The 13,915-nt window shown below is 48.8% G+C and overlaps 1 protein-coding gene across 2 annotated transcripts in view; it reads left to right on the plus strand.

Moving 5' to 3' along the window:
- The first annotated feature begins 776 nt into the window (after positions 1–776).
- XPO6 (exportin 6) overlaps positions 777–13,915 on the plus strand; it is a 37,177-nt gene continuing 24,038 nt past the window's right edge. For both annotated transcript variants that reach the window (XM_015877185.2, XM_015877186.2), the window contains exons 1-3: positions 777–1,057; positions 10,604–10,694; positions 11,343–11,455. In XM_015877185.2, the coding sequence (XP_015732671.1) occupies positions 1,055–1,057; positions 10,604–10,694; positions 11,343–11,455 (207 nt within the window). In that variant the 5' untranslated portion in view covers positions 777–1,054. The remainder of the gene's footprint in view (positions 1,058–10,603; positions 10,695–11,342; positions 11,456–13,915) is intronic.

Consider the following 13,915-nt stretch of genomic DNA (forward strand, 5'->3'; position numbering starts at 1 on the left):
GACCTTCCATCCCAGCGCAGTGAGGGCACAAAGATGCTCTCGTAGACTCGGGGAGGTGATTCCAAAGCAGGGACGAAGCCTGTGGAGCTCAGGGCGGCCTGGCAGCCCCAAACCTGTCCTAAAGCTGCTGAAACCCTGTGGATTCTATAGGGAAAATGGGAATACAGAAGTTGGGGCTACAGCACTGCAAAGGCCAGGAAACCAGGCACTGCTCAGCCCTGCTCTCCTTGCCAATCCCTGCAGTTCATTACATTCCCCGAGGGTTTATTTCTCTCCTTCTCCTGCTTCGTTTAATCCTCTAATGGAACTGCAAGCATGTGCAATATCCTCATGTGTACGCAGTCCTTCCCTAAAGCCTATTAAGCTGCTGGTTTCAGCCATCTCTTGTCATGGGAAACGCCACAGTAGACGTTGGGAAATGTAGTTGGAAGAAAACAATGCAGGCCTTGAGCTGCCCAGCCGGGTCTCAGAGCTGTGGGCCTGGCCATCATCGAGGCTCGGGGCCCGCACACAGGCCTAGGCCGCGCTTGCCCCACCGCGTTGCTAAGCAACACCCGCCCCGCTCACGGCGGGAAGAGCCGAATGCGCATGCGCAGCAGCTGCAGGGCGGGGCAAAGCGCACCTCTGAGCGCGCACCTTGCGGGACATCGTGCCCTTCTTCAAGATGGCGGACCGAGACTAGCTGAGACGCAATGCGCACGCGCAGAACCCCGCAACCTCGACTGTGATTGGTCGGCGGGGCCGGGCGGCCGCTTCCGGCGGGTGGGGCGGGGCGGGGCGGGGCGGGCAGAGCCGCAGGATGCGCCCGAAGGAGCCGCGGTCGCTCCGCCCGTAGCAGCACCGAGTCCGGCCCGGCGCGGCCTGCACTGACCGGAGACGCTGCCCAGCGCCCCGGGGCTCCCCGTGCTCGGTGACCGGGGGGGCGGGCCCCGGGGCCTGGGGGGGAAACGGCTGCTCTACGAACGGGGGGAGCCAGCGGGGCTGAGCGGCCATGAGGTGAGCGGAGAGCGGAGCCCAGCACAGAGCAGCCCCGAGGGACGGACAGAGCGCAGCCATGGTGAGAGCGGCCTATAGCACGGAACGGGCTGTACGAGGGGCCGAGGGCCGCACTGAGGTGCCCCGAGCTGGGGTTGGGGGTTGCCGGGCCTCGGGCCTGGGGGTGGGTTATGTAGCGCCCTGTGGGGCTGCCCCCTCGGCCGGGCTGTACGTGGCTTTGATTTGCACAATCCTTTATTTTCCCTGTCGATAAATGGAAGAAGAGGCGTGTTATTTGCCCTGCTCGTGTGCAGCCAGCCTGCAGGGTATCTCCGGAGGACCGCAGCACTCACAGGGCCGTGTTAAGCAATGATGGTCGCCGTTGTTATTTTTCAACTCCTTCCAGGCATGGAAGGGAGGCCTGGCATTGCCCAGTGTGCTCTGCTGACACAGAGGAGCTCTGCACACAGATGGTGCTCAGAGAGTGGGGAGCTGCCCTGTGCCTGCCCCACCACGGCCTTGCCAGCTGATTGCTATTGGTGCCAGTCTGATTTCCAGCCCCTCTTTGTTCTAAGCTCCCTCGGATGGTGCAGGCCCAGGCTTTGCAGCTCTTTCCTTCTGGGAGTTGGGATCTTGCTCTGCAGTTGTGAATTTCTCATCTGACATACGAGGGAACAAGCTCCTTCCCAACACCACAGCTCCTGGTGGTGGCTTTGGCCTGAGCTGGAGCCAAGGTTGGTGTCCTCAAAGCCGTTCTTCTCAGTGAATATCCCCCTTAAAGATGGTGAATAAATGTGGTGTGGGGTTTTGGTGTTTTTTGGCCCCATGGTGTTTAGCAAGCTGTTGAAGTGCATGTGAAAAGAGGTTAGCAAGTTCTGTGCTGCAGGGGAACAGCAGTAACCTCAGATAACAGAGACTTCTAAATTTTCCCACCACCTTCATATAGACACATTCTTTCAGTCTACTGAGTTACGTGTTGTTTTCTTTTACCTTGAGCATTCAGTTTTTGGTTCGGTTACAAGCCAAGTGGTAGGCATGGCAGGTGAGAAGCCGTCATCAAGCTACACTGCAGAATTTACTGTTGTAACGCTTCATGTGACTCCTGTGCAAGATTTTCCTTCTGTTCCACTCTTCTTGGAGCCCACAGATGGGCCTCTGCTGCTGCTAGCACACCCTCCTTCCCGGAAACAGTTGGACAAGTGTGAAGATGAGATTCTGTAAGGCACACTGGGAATGAATGCAGCATAATTAAACCGTGCTGTAAAAAAATCCAGACTTGGGAAAGTAGATTTTCTAACTTGAACTGGGTTAAAACTGCAGGCTGTAAGCAGGAGGAGCGGTGATGAGTTGGAGCTTGATTAACTGAGGAGGAGTGATGAGAGCTGCGGAGTCGGTGAGAGAAGCATCAAAGGCAGGAGGGGAAGCTGCAGTGACACGCACTGTGCTCAAAGACTGTGTGTGTTGTCAGCGTGTGCCACCTCAGGGTGCTGTGTTCCACAAATCTTACACTGCTGATAAGGAGCTTCTAGAGCAGAGCAAAAAGCATTAGTGTGTTTCCTGCTCAGTGTCCCTCTTGTGTGAAGCATAGCCTGCAGAAATGGGAGGAGGCAGTGGGTGTGTGTAGCTTAAATCTTTCTAGGTTTTTCACAGCAGCATCTTAACTTTTATTTTACATCCCTGTTATCTTTTTTCTTAGCGCTAAGTACTGTCATTTTCTTATGCTTAAAGCCTCCTTTGAAGAACTGAGAGTGGTTTAAGCCTTCCATCTGCTAAGGAATCAAGTATGTCCGGATCACAGTGTACCTAGCCAGGTTGTTGGTGAGCTGTAAGTTATTCTGTCACCCTTGGTTACCAAGGAGCTTGCTGCTGTGAGTGATGGAAGCAGCCCACATCTATTATGGATATTGCTGCAGCTCAGTTGGTGGCCCTGTGGCTAAAGCAGGTCTATGGGCTCAGTGAGGCAATGCCATGTTAGTGGGGCTGTTCTTGATGCCACTGAATGTGGCCTGGGAACAGCCTCTTGCTTTTGCAGCCATCCTGCTGCTGGAGGTCCTTAAACTGGGCTGTTTGGGCTTCTACGTGGTGAGCTGTGGGATGCCCTGCATTGAGAGGCAGAAGAGAGCAGGGTAAGGGTGTTCAATGCTGGTGCCACCAGGACAGGAAGCACTGAGGTCACTTCTGCTCCTTGGAGATGGTGAAGGTGATGCTGGGAGCTGGAACAGTGACAGTGGGGCACAATGGTTCTTATGGGCCTTTTCCAACTTAGGATATTCTACGACAGCACCAAGCTGTGCAGTGTCACAGCCTGTGTTCTGACAGCTTTTGGGGGACATGCACAGGGTTCAAAAAGAAAAGTAAATCATTTTAGAGCTGTTCTGACTCACTACTGAAAGAGAAACGAGAGAATAGGAACTTGTAAGTCCCAGCCCCAGCTCTGACATCTGGGTTCCTTTTTCAGCCTTTGAGTCACGCAACTTTTTTCTGCCCCCCTGTAGCATCATCCCCATTTTATTAAATCATGAGAGCTGTGGTTTTATACCTGTGAGCTGTTTCCTAGTGCTGCAGCAGGTAGTATATGGTGATGCTGAGCTGGGTGGCATGAGTTACACCACGACATTCAGCACAGTGGCCTGCATTTCTCACCTACCTATAAGCACATCACTTGTCATGTTTCAAAGGCTGGGTAGCTAAATGCTGGTTCTACTGTCTGCAGTCAGGCTAAGAGGTATGAAGGCAAAAGCATCGTGCCTTAAGATCCCTTGTACTACCTGGAGAAGCCTCCTGTTGCTGGCTGATGTTTGTGGCTGAGAGGTGAGTGGTGGCTGCTGGCATTGTTTAAGGGGAAAGCATTAAAACCTGGTGTGTGCAATGAAGCTCATGCAGCAGGGTTCATTGCTGCTAAGAGGTGCATCAGTGTGCAGATCCCTTACTTTTTCCCCCCAGTTTTCCCCGATTCCTCTCCCATGGGGATCAATCTGAAAACATTTAGTTTCCCAGCACTCTGCATTTGTGCTCCAAATCTGTTTGTTTCGGCATCTCCAAGTTTGTAGCTGGGTCTGCAACTCTCTGTGTATTTTTAGCACTTTGATTTGATGTTTTCTTACAGCTTTAATTGCAGCGTGGAGATGGGTTGTCACAATTCCTTTGTCCCCTTTTTTGTGTAAGCAGCGTGCTCATCTCATGTACATTCTGCCTTGTCAGGGTGCCGAGCCAGCACTGAAGGTGAGGGGATGGGGGTGTTGCCTTGTGGAGAGAGGATTTATTTTCCTGTTGGGGGGTGATTTTTGTCTGCAAATTGTGTCATCCTTGATTGATGCTGTGTTGCTGCAGTGGGTGAAGTGATTTCTTATATGTTACAACGCTGCCAGTTCTTTTCTGCTGGACTGAGGGCAATGTCCAGCTTCTTCCCCTGAGATTTGTTTGAGCTTAGGAACCTGAAACCACTCCAGGAGCTGAGACTGGTGTCCGAGAGCAGAGCAGGACTCTGCAGGGGCAGCTGCAGGGAGCAGCTCTTCCGTGGTCAGGCTTGAAGGAAAGAGGAAGCCAATGCAGTCAGCAGCCTATGATCTATGCTGTGCGAGCTGAGGTAGGTGCTCAGCAGCGGGGGTTTGCTGCTCACAGCCCTGTGTGGGGCTCAGCCTGCAAGGCAGCCAGCACTCAGGAGAAAGACTTTACTTTGCAGTGGGCCCCAGCGCTGCAGGAGGTTGCAGGGAGAGAAGCAGGCTGCTGCTGGGAAACAGCCCAAGGAGCCTGGGCGCTGCGAGTGTCAACATCTTGTTTTGCTTTGCTTTAAGCAGCCTAGATGCTTTTCCTGAACGTACTGTTCTTTGGAAGCATTAATTAAAAAAGAAACTAAGTCTTGCTGGCTTATTTCCGTGGTGTTATCCACATTAGTTTCATGTATGCTCTTAAACCCAACACGAGTTTTAATGGGCTTTGCCAGGACATTGCAATACTGTGAGATTTCTCTTCTTTGACAGTGTCCTAGAAAACACCACGTCTCTGCATACCTTAACCACCATGCTGGGATTTGGATTTTGCTGCTGCAGGGTGTTGGGTAAGGTGCAACCCTTGTCCCAGGAGTCCTGCAGCTCCAGCCTTGCTTTGTTGGCCCCTGGCACCGTGTCAGAGCTTTTCACAAAGTAAGGGAGATTTCTTTCTCCCTGCAGAGCAGCTTGAGCTGCATCTGAATAGAAGTGCCATTTTCAGAAGTTGCTGAATAAGTGTTTTCTTCTTGCATTCACTTTCTTCTTTATTTACTGTAGTACTTTCAATTTCCAGCCACGCACATGTGTGTACCCTCAGACTCCTAAAGTTGGGCCTGCAAACAGCTGCACTTCAGAGTGTTTGTCCGCACGTTATTGAGTTGCCTGCAGGCTCAGATACACAGGAGTTTGGATTTGCAGTTATAGAGGCAGTGAAGTATTTGAGAAGTGCTCTGGAAAAGCTGTTAACGCTTCATGGACATCTTGGTGCTGATACAAACCAGGTGACCCATATCACATCTTCACGCTTTACCAGTCTCTCTTCCTCTCTGGTCAGAGGAGCTGCTGCATTTATGTGAGTCAGGAAGAGGAATCTCTATAACACAGGCAAATATCCATCTGCAAAAGCAGGAGCAGTGCTTTGTAGGAAGACACAGCAAAAACTTGATGGTGTTTCTTGGTGTATCTCACTCCCCGCCCCCCAGAGTGCTTCTGTCCAAAATACTGTGGGTTTGGATTCTTCCCCCCAGTGTCTTTTAAAGCATGGTTATTTCAGATGAAACACCAGGGGATCTCGAGGTCAGTATGTTGTGTGCATTTGCCTGTGGGGCCAGAGCTGTGATCCTGTCTGTGCATGCATGCCTGCATTCCCCGCTGCAGAGGAAAGGGGAAGTGGTCTGTGCCCTGCAGCTGCTGTCTCACACCTGTGACCATCACTAGGAAGGACAGGGCTGTCCTGTGCAGTGTGGGACATGGCAGAGCCCCCAGGGGTGTCAGTGAAATGGGTGGACAGACCACAGTGCTGTAGAATCACAGCCCTAAGCCCTTTAGATGTGACTTTCTAGACTTTGCTGTAAGATTGCAAGTTCCTTATGAAACCTGGGAGAGAAGCAGAGCAGCACGTGCTGCTTCAGCACCTGCAGCACCCATCCAAAAAGCACATTGTCACTTGCTTTTCTGATAATGCCCCAAACAACAGTGTTCCATCAGTGACAGCTTAAGAAATAGTGGGCAGAAGTTGAGAACTGTCTGGGAGCAGCTCGTGGCTGCAGCAGGATCGATGGATTAAGCTGCCCTAACAGCAGTTATCATATCAACTGTGTGTACCCATCTGATACCCCTGTACTATGGCAGTTAGCAGTCATGTCTGTTTGAGATGCTTCTACGCTTCTTAGCTGTACATAGTGATTCTAGGAGCTATTTGTTCAGGGAAATAATGTGTTGCCAAGTCTTTTCCAGCATTAGTTGCAGTGCTTCGTGATTGTTGAGTTGCCGTGTGTTGAGCATCCTTTATGAGCAGCACAATGACTACTGAGATGACCCCAGGGTTGGTTCCTGATCACGAACCATCAGTTTGGAAAGGATCTGCCTCAGACACCTGGGCCTGTTAATCAAAGTTCAGCCTTAAAACCTGAACCCAGGTAACTGGACCTGCCCGTACAAGGTGATTTAAGAAATACGATCCTATAGGTATTCTAAAAGGTGCCTGATTACCTGTGTACCTGGCAGTGTTTACAGGTAAGGTGATCTCTTTATCTTGCTCCAGAAATCAGCTTATCACTGCTGCCTTTCCATAGCCTGCTCTGTGCGACGCTGTTCAGCCTGTGGTTGTTTTTGGGCTGATGTTTAAATGAAACACATTGATTCCTGAATTGATGAGCAGTAGAGGCAGGATTCCCCAGCTCTCATGCTGGACATCAGCTTTGTCACAGAAGATCTGAGCACAGCGTAGCACGTTTGCAGCCCCCTTCACTCTTCACTGCCCTTAGATAGAGCAGTGATTCATGACTTGTATGCTAGATTTTTTGGCTTAAATTGCAATATAAGAGAAACGAGTTTGCAAAATCAGCATCTCATCTGTGAACTGCAGGAGCGGTGACTCTTGGAGCAATTGAAGCAGACGACTGCTTGTGTGCTGCAGCCAGGAGGACTCCTGAAATGAGCCTGCTGTGCTCTCACAGCACGCTGAGGCTCACAGCCTAGTTTCGGTTCGTGAAACCACAAAAACATGTCTGAAATGCAACGAGGAAATTGAGAGCAAAGATGGAGCGTGTTTGATATCATCAGCAGCGTGCTCTGCCATGGGGCTGTGCACGGCTTCCTATCTGAAGGCTTCTGAGCAAGCCTTATGGTTCTGTCTGAGACCTGTGGATTGTGTGTGAAAACCCAGCCTTCCCTTATAGCTATCTGAGGACAACAGCACAGCCCTGCTTTGAGCTGTACAGCTCTGGCTCGGTGTACCATGTGTTCATCTTTTCTGGAGCACGTTTTGGTTTTTTTAAGCACTCCATAGTACTGATTTTGTTGCTGCTGTGCTTCAGTTCTTCCCTGATCTCTGCACAGAGCTGCTCTGAGGTTCACTCAAGCTATGCCAATGGTGGTGCTTTGCTGATGGCAGCAGAAGGAAGGCTGCGGTGAACCATGTAGGCCTGAAATGACCCAGCACCTTCTGAGGCCATCATTGCTGATGTGGGAGTTTCTGTTATGTTGGGGCTGGAACAGGGAGGGACTCTGAAAGACACCCTGATAATTGGTAAAGCTGGTGAGTAAGTCACTTTGTTAGGGCACATGCATACACATTATGTGTATAATTCAATTATTCTTTACTGCATGCTTAAAAATGATCTGCAATATTGTAAATAGTGTATCAAAGGATCGTAGAATGGCCTGGGTTGAGAAAGACCACAGTGATCATCTCATTTCAACCCCCCTGCTGCCATCAGGGTCACCAGCCACCAGACCAGGCTGCCCAGAGCCACATCCAGCCTGGTAGTACAGGGAAGAAAATACAGCAGCAAAGTGTAGTGGTTTGTATCAGTGTGTATGACTATGCCCAGTAAGTGACTGCACAGGAGTGGATGCAGAAGGTTCCCAAAGTGAAAAGGAATGGGACAATATCATTTAGAGGCAGCAAAGATGGGGAATTAATGACTTTTGGTCTACCAATGTGTCACCAATGTGGCTCTACCCATGGGCACAATGCTGACACAGCGCTGCCCAAAGGACAGCAGGAGGCACCGTTGTGAGGCTGCAGCTGCAATTAACATCTGAGCAAACAAAGAGGAAGGGGGGAGCTTTGTAGGGGAGGTTGCCATCATTTTATCTCGGTGATATCCATTTCCAAGTGCATTAAACAAGCCCACAAAACCTCTTGCTGTTGTCATCAGCTGCAGGGCCGTATTTAGAGCATCATTTGTATGATCGATTCTCTCCTGAGCCGTTAATAGCAGCCATCAAAAGGTTAACGGCGTGGGGTTTTATGGCCGAGCATTAGGGGAAAGCTTTCCTCTAGCAGAAACGATCGCTTTCTTTTCTAAGGGCATTTATTCATGAAAGTGCAGTGACAATCTGGTGTGGCCATGGCCAATGATGCCAGTGGTTGGGGCTGGCTGAGGCACACAGCTTCCCTGCTTTGTAGCTCTATAGAGAATAGAAAACAAAATTGGGGGGGGAGGGATTAAAAGAAGGCAAATGTGCTCTAAGTGGAAGCTCTTCTGGAGAAAACTGAAATAGCTTCATATGCTGTTATTGCTTTTATAAGCACTTTCATGTTTCCCAGAATACTCCGATGCTTTTGTAAGAGAGAGAATGTCTTTGGTTTGACGTGAACTAAAATTAGCCTTGTGTGTTTTCTGCTCAAATAAATGTGCCGAGTCTAAATTGCAATCCCAGCCCAATTCCTGCGTCTGGCAGCAGCTCTCATCACTGCGGCCCCAAATGTTTTATCATTGTTATTGCTGTCCTGTGTATTTTCTCCCTCTCTCTGCATCCCTCATCACTGCAGTAATGCAGTGGCACAGCTGCCCTGGGAGTGGTGGGGTCACCATCCATGGGATGTATTCAGAACTGTGGGGATGTGGCACTGAGGGATGGGGGCAGTGACAGCGTGGGCTGGGCTGGGGTTGGACCTGGGGATCTCAGATCTTATATTCTATTTATTATTTTATGACTTTTAGTGGGTTTCCTGGATGAACGATGTCTGAATGTGCAGTTGCTGGGTATTCAAGTAATTGCTGTTCGGAGAGGAAACTGTGGGCTCACTTGTGAGTCTCGCTTGTCTGGTTGTATGGGACCAGTATTAAAGGTTGGAGCTCAGAGATAAATGCTGTGAGTAAGCAACAACACACCTCTGTCTTGATAAGTTATTGAATTGGCCCTAACAAAATTATCAGCACAGAGCTGGGGGTGGTCAGGGTGTAGTTCTGCAGTGTCCTCAATATTGGAGCTCCCACCCTGGTTGCTGGCAGCTTCACTGAGTCAGATGGGCAATTCCAAGAGTGACACGCTTGGCAGGTCTGACGCCAGCATCCTGGCACGCTTGATTTCCTTGTCACCCAACCACGTTGTGGCCAATGGCACTGCCTCAAGCTGTGGGATTTGCTGGACTTAAGGAATCCCAAGCGGTGGGACAGCGTGGATGGTGACTCATGGAGTCTGACCTTGGCTGCTTCTAATGAATTGAGAAGTGCTGAGTGCTGCTGGCTCTGATTGCCTTGTGGGGCTGACCTCACTGTTCCCACCCATCTCTGTGAGGCTGGGGCAGCCCCTGCTGTGTCTGTGTGCTTGACTGGGGCAGAGGCAGCAGCTCCTCTCCCAGACCCTGCAGTACCTGCTTGTCCCTTTCCTCTAACACAGAAGTGTCCTGGAGTGGAGGCTGCCTGTGAGTGATAATACTGGAGATATCACAGCGAGGTTCATTGCAGGTCCTGCAAACAGTTCTGTGCTTATTATGGCCTCACTGGATAATTCCACTGGGCTGTCAGGTACACTAGCTAGTACAGTCACTGGAGGCAGTGACAGTGGGTGCTTGCTTTCACTTAAGTTGACAAAGTGGCTTTGATTCGATTAAAGGCTATTTTAAGCCAACTGCTCGCTAGCAAAATGTTTTGTTCTATTTTTTGCTAATGTGGTCCTTGCTTTCTAGGGCACACACTTGACCAGAGGGGACAGGAAGGGAGTAGAAGGAGAAAAGAGGCTGAAATTCCATCTTCCTTTACTGAGCCATTGAAGATGCTGTGAGAGCTGGGAGTGGGCAGATGGTAGAAGCCATCCTCAGTGCTGGGATATTACTGGAATAAAGGCTCAGCTCCAGAGAGGCACCAAACTGCCATAACCTTGTACCTGTTGTGTCCCAGTCCTGTTTTATCAGACTCACCCATACTGAGCTGTAACTATTTCCAATAATAGAAGCTAAACTTAGGTGCAGGGGGCCATTGTTCTTTAATCAAACCTCTAAATGCTTGTGTGTCCCTTCTCAAAGGGCTGGAAATGCTTTCATCTCTGGTGCTGATGCTGCCACAGCCCCTTTGGTGCTACAGATGTGCTCCCTTCCAGGCATCAGCTGGAAGCATCTTGGCATCTACACTGAGTGCAATTCAGAGTGGAAATCTGCATTAACTCCTTCCTCTTGATGTTGTTTGCAGGCATCTGAAGAGGCCTCGCTCCGGGCTTTGGAGAGTTTGATGACAGAGTTCTTCCACAATTGCACAACAAACGAGAGGAAGCGGGAGATAGGTGAGTGCCTGCCCCTTCCTAGGGACTGTCCCACTGTGTTGTGCTGCCTGCAGACCTCAGCAGAGGTCACTTTGTGCTTTTATTAAGTACGGTGGGGATGAGTGTCCTGCCTGATGTAGAACTGGCATCACTGAGTCTTCTGCTTGTGTGAATTGAAGTAAGGGATCACATAGGTTGGGCCTGGGAGATCCCATGGCAGGTAACTGACATCAGTGACTAACATCAGTAACTGCTCTTGTGAGCATGGAGCTGCAGATTCTTTTTACTGAGTGGGAAATTGGATGGAGAAGGGATGTTTTTTCTGCCTGCATGGTGCTAGAAGCATCCTGAAGCAATTACATTTAAACAAGGGCAATTTCTTATATATATTCTTTACAACTTGTCTCAGTGTCCAGCACTTAGCCTGCTGTAGTACTTCTGTCATTTCAGAACACTGTTTGACATACCTATTTTCTTTTCATTAAAGCCTGCTGTTAGATTATGTTCAAGGCTTTTGAGTGTGGTGCCCCCTGCCCTGGTTGTTTGAGTCACTCTGAACATGGTCTTTTTTCCTGTGCTCAGTGTGCTATATATACATCGTTATGACTCTATTTACAGCTTGAGCATTTTAATGCATTTTCTAATACTTTGTTGTTTGTTTTTTTTCAGAGGAGCTTCTAAATAATTTCGCCCAGCAAATTGGAGCCTGGAGGTTCTGCCTCTATTTCCTGTCAAGCACAAGGAATGACTACGTGATGATGTACAGTCTGACTGTGTTTGAGGTAAGATATGTGTTGTTGTCTGCATGGTGCACTTTTCCTTGTCTGATGCAGTTCTATATGACAATCGATTTGATTCGAAAATGTTCCTCTAAAAAGGCAGCCTTAATGAGGACAGTGATACAGCTTCTTTTATTGCTCTCTCCTAAAGAAGTTATTTAATGGCAGGCTTACAGTAGGAGAATCTTTGTACATTAATTGAAGAATTAACTTCCTGGCATCTCTAAGTACAAATGACCTGCAGTTTCAGAGGCTGCTCGAGATTTCTGCACCACGCTTTTAAGAACTACTGCTTTTATACTCTCTTTATGGTCAAAAATGTGTTTGGTTATCTCCTACTAGCTGCTGCAAACTGTGATACAAAGGGGTGAAATCAGGTTGCTTTTATCTTTGAAATCTCTTTTTTTGACATGCCCTTTTTGGAATTACATCCCGCAAGCTTGTGTGAGTTCTAGAGGGAAGGTCACTCTTAGAAGAGCATGTCCCAGTTTTTACCTATTTATAAAAGAGGAAAAAAAAATATGGTTAAAAGCCTGAGTATTGGTTTGTATAGCTACTGGAAGAAATGAAGTATTCTGTGCAAGATTTGTCTTATCAACTCATTTCTCAGTGAGCAGCACATTGTCTTTCCCTTATGATATACTGGGGTTTGGTTGTGGTCTACTGGGTCTTTTCTACTTTATGTTCTGGGCTGGATTGCAGGCTGAGCCTTGCTCCAAACTCAGGGGATGTTAATACCCCCTGCAGCGGCCTGCTCTGTACACAGAGCAAACAACCCTGTTCTCAGAGGTTGCTTTGGCAAATTGTGTGCCCGTGTTGTTGTTGATGCCTTGAAGTAAAAGACTCCATTTATCTGGGGCTGTGAAAGGGAGGAGGATGAGGTAGGTCTACAAATGAAATCTTCATGGCCCTTAACCATCAGGAGACCCTTCTCAGAAAGGAGCGGCAGAAGTTATTTGGAACGAATGTCACACAGGAACAATAATTCAACTGATTTTCATGAAGAGAAAAACATGTTTGGTTACCGAGCCTCTGGGCAAAGGGAGAAAGTACTGAAAAAAAGAATTGTGCCCAGAACTAAGCAGAACAAAGAAATCACTGTGCAAGTGTAAAGTGAGGGGAGATTAGGATCTCTCAGCAGAGAAACTGGCATTCCTCATCTTAACTGCTGTAGCACTGTGCCTTTGGCCGTCCCTCTGCAGGTCTTCAGCTGTGCCATAGTCCTCAGCTCTGTGCTGACTGTTGATCCAACCATGAGTAGGGACCCAAGGCTCATCCCTGAAACTTCCTGTGGATGCTGTGTTCTAGAATATCCCAAAAGCTCACAGCTGGTCTGGTGTCAAAGTCCTCCTCCCGGCCCTCTCCCATGTGAACTCTACTCTCTTTTTGCTCTGGGAAAAGAGAATGCCCTCCCAAGAATGTTCCTCAAGTGAAGAAAGCTGCCACTTGCATGTGAATGGGATGAACTGTGTGCATGAAGGTGGATATTAATGCTGAAGCGCCTGTCAGTTTTATGGGTGCTTCAGAAGTTGTTCTGGTCTTGCAGTGGGGAACTATCATTTGATTGGGCCGTTGTTGGTTTCTAAGCAGTGCTTCTGGATCCTCTCTAGGGGAAAGGAAAAAACACCAAACAAACAGCCTTTAACTTTGAGATGCTCTGTGTGTCTGTGAGCCATCTGTATGTGTATACATCCATCTCTGCACACTGAACTGGTACCTCGTTACTGTACCTCTGATCAGCTCTGACCTTACACACAGCTTTCCATATTATACTCCAGAATCACTGTCCAGCATTCCCTGCTGTTGCATTTTCCAGCTATATGCCTGCAAATGGTTACAGATAGTGCCCCTGCAGCAGGCCTCTTGTGTAAGTTATCCCTAGAGGCAGAGCAGCTAATTCTCCAAAGTCCCTAAATGGGATTGTAGCGTGACAGGGAAGCAATTTGTGACTCTTCTTATGGATTTTGTCTGCTTTTTTTATTTTTAAGTGGACTAAAAGCTTTCTGTTGAAGTGATGCCCTGTCACTGCAGAATCACTGCCTGCGAAACAACCTTCCAGCTGAGCTCCAGGGCCTTCAGAGCCATCGAGAGCTGAACTAACTTCCCTTCTGTGTTGTTATTCTGCCTCATGCAGGGTTATTTTTTCCTTTTAAAAGGGGAAGTTTGGATGTCCAGGGTTAAAAGCTCGAGGCAAGCAACCAGCTCTGCTTTGACCCAAGGCTGGTTGGTGTGGTGATGTGCCACGTGCCATCAGATAGAAGTCATCTTTAGTGAAAATCTGATGTTGCAAGGGTTCTGTGAGACTGATACTGTTGTATTGGGTGTGGAACTTCATTTTTCATTAGAACTTGTTTCTGTATACTGCATGGCTTGTAAGAGGTGGGCTTGGTGAGTTTTGCTCAGCAGCCTGAGCACTGCTCTCTTCCGTTGTCCCAAGGACCCCATGTTGTAGCAGAGCTTATT

Source organism: Coturnix japonica, chromosome 14 (assembly GCF_001577835.2).
Source record: "Coturnix japonica isolate 7356 chromosome 14, Coturnix japonica 2.1, whole genome shotgun sequence".
Classification (NCBI taxonomy): domain Eukaryota; kingdom Metazoa; phylum Chordata; class Aves; order Galliformes; family Phasianidae; genus Coturnix; species Coturnix japonica.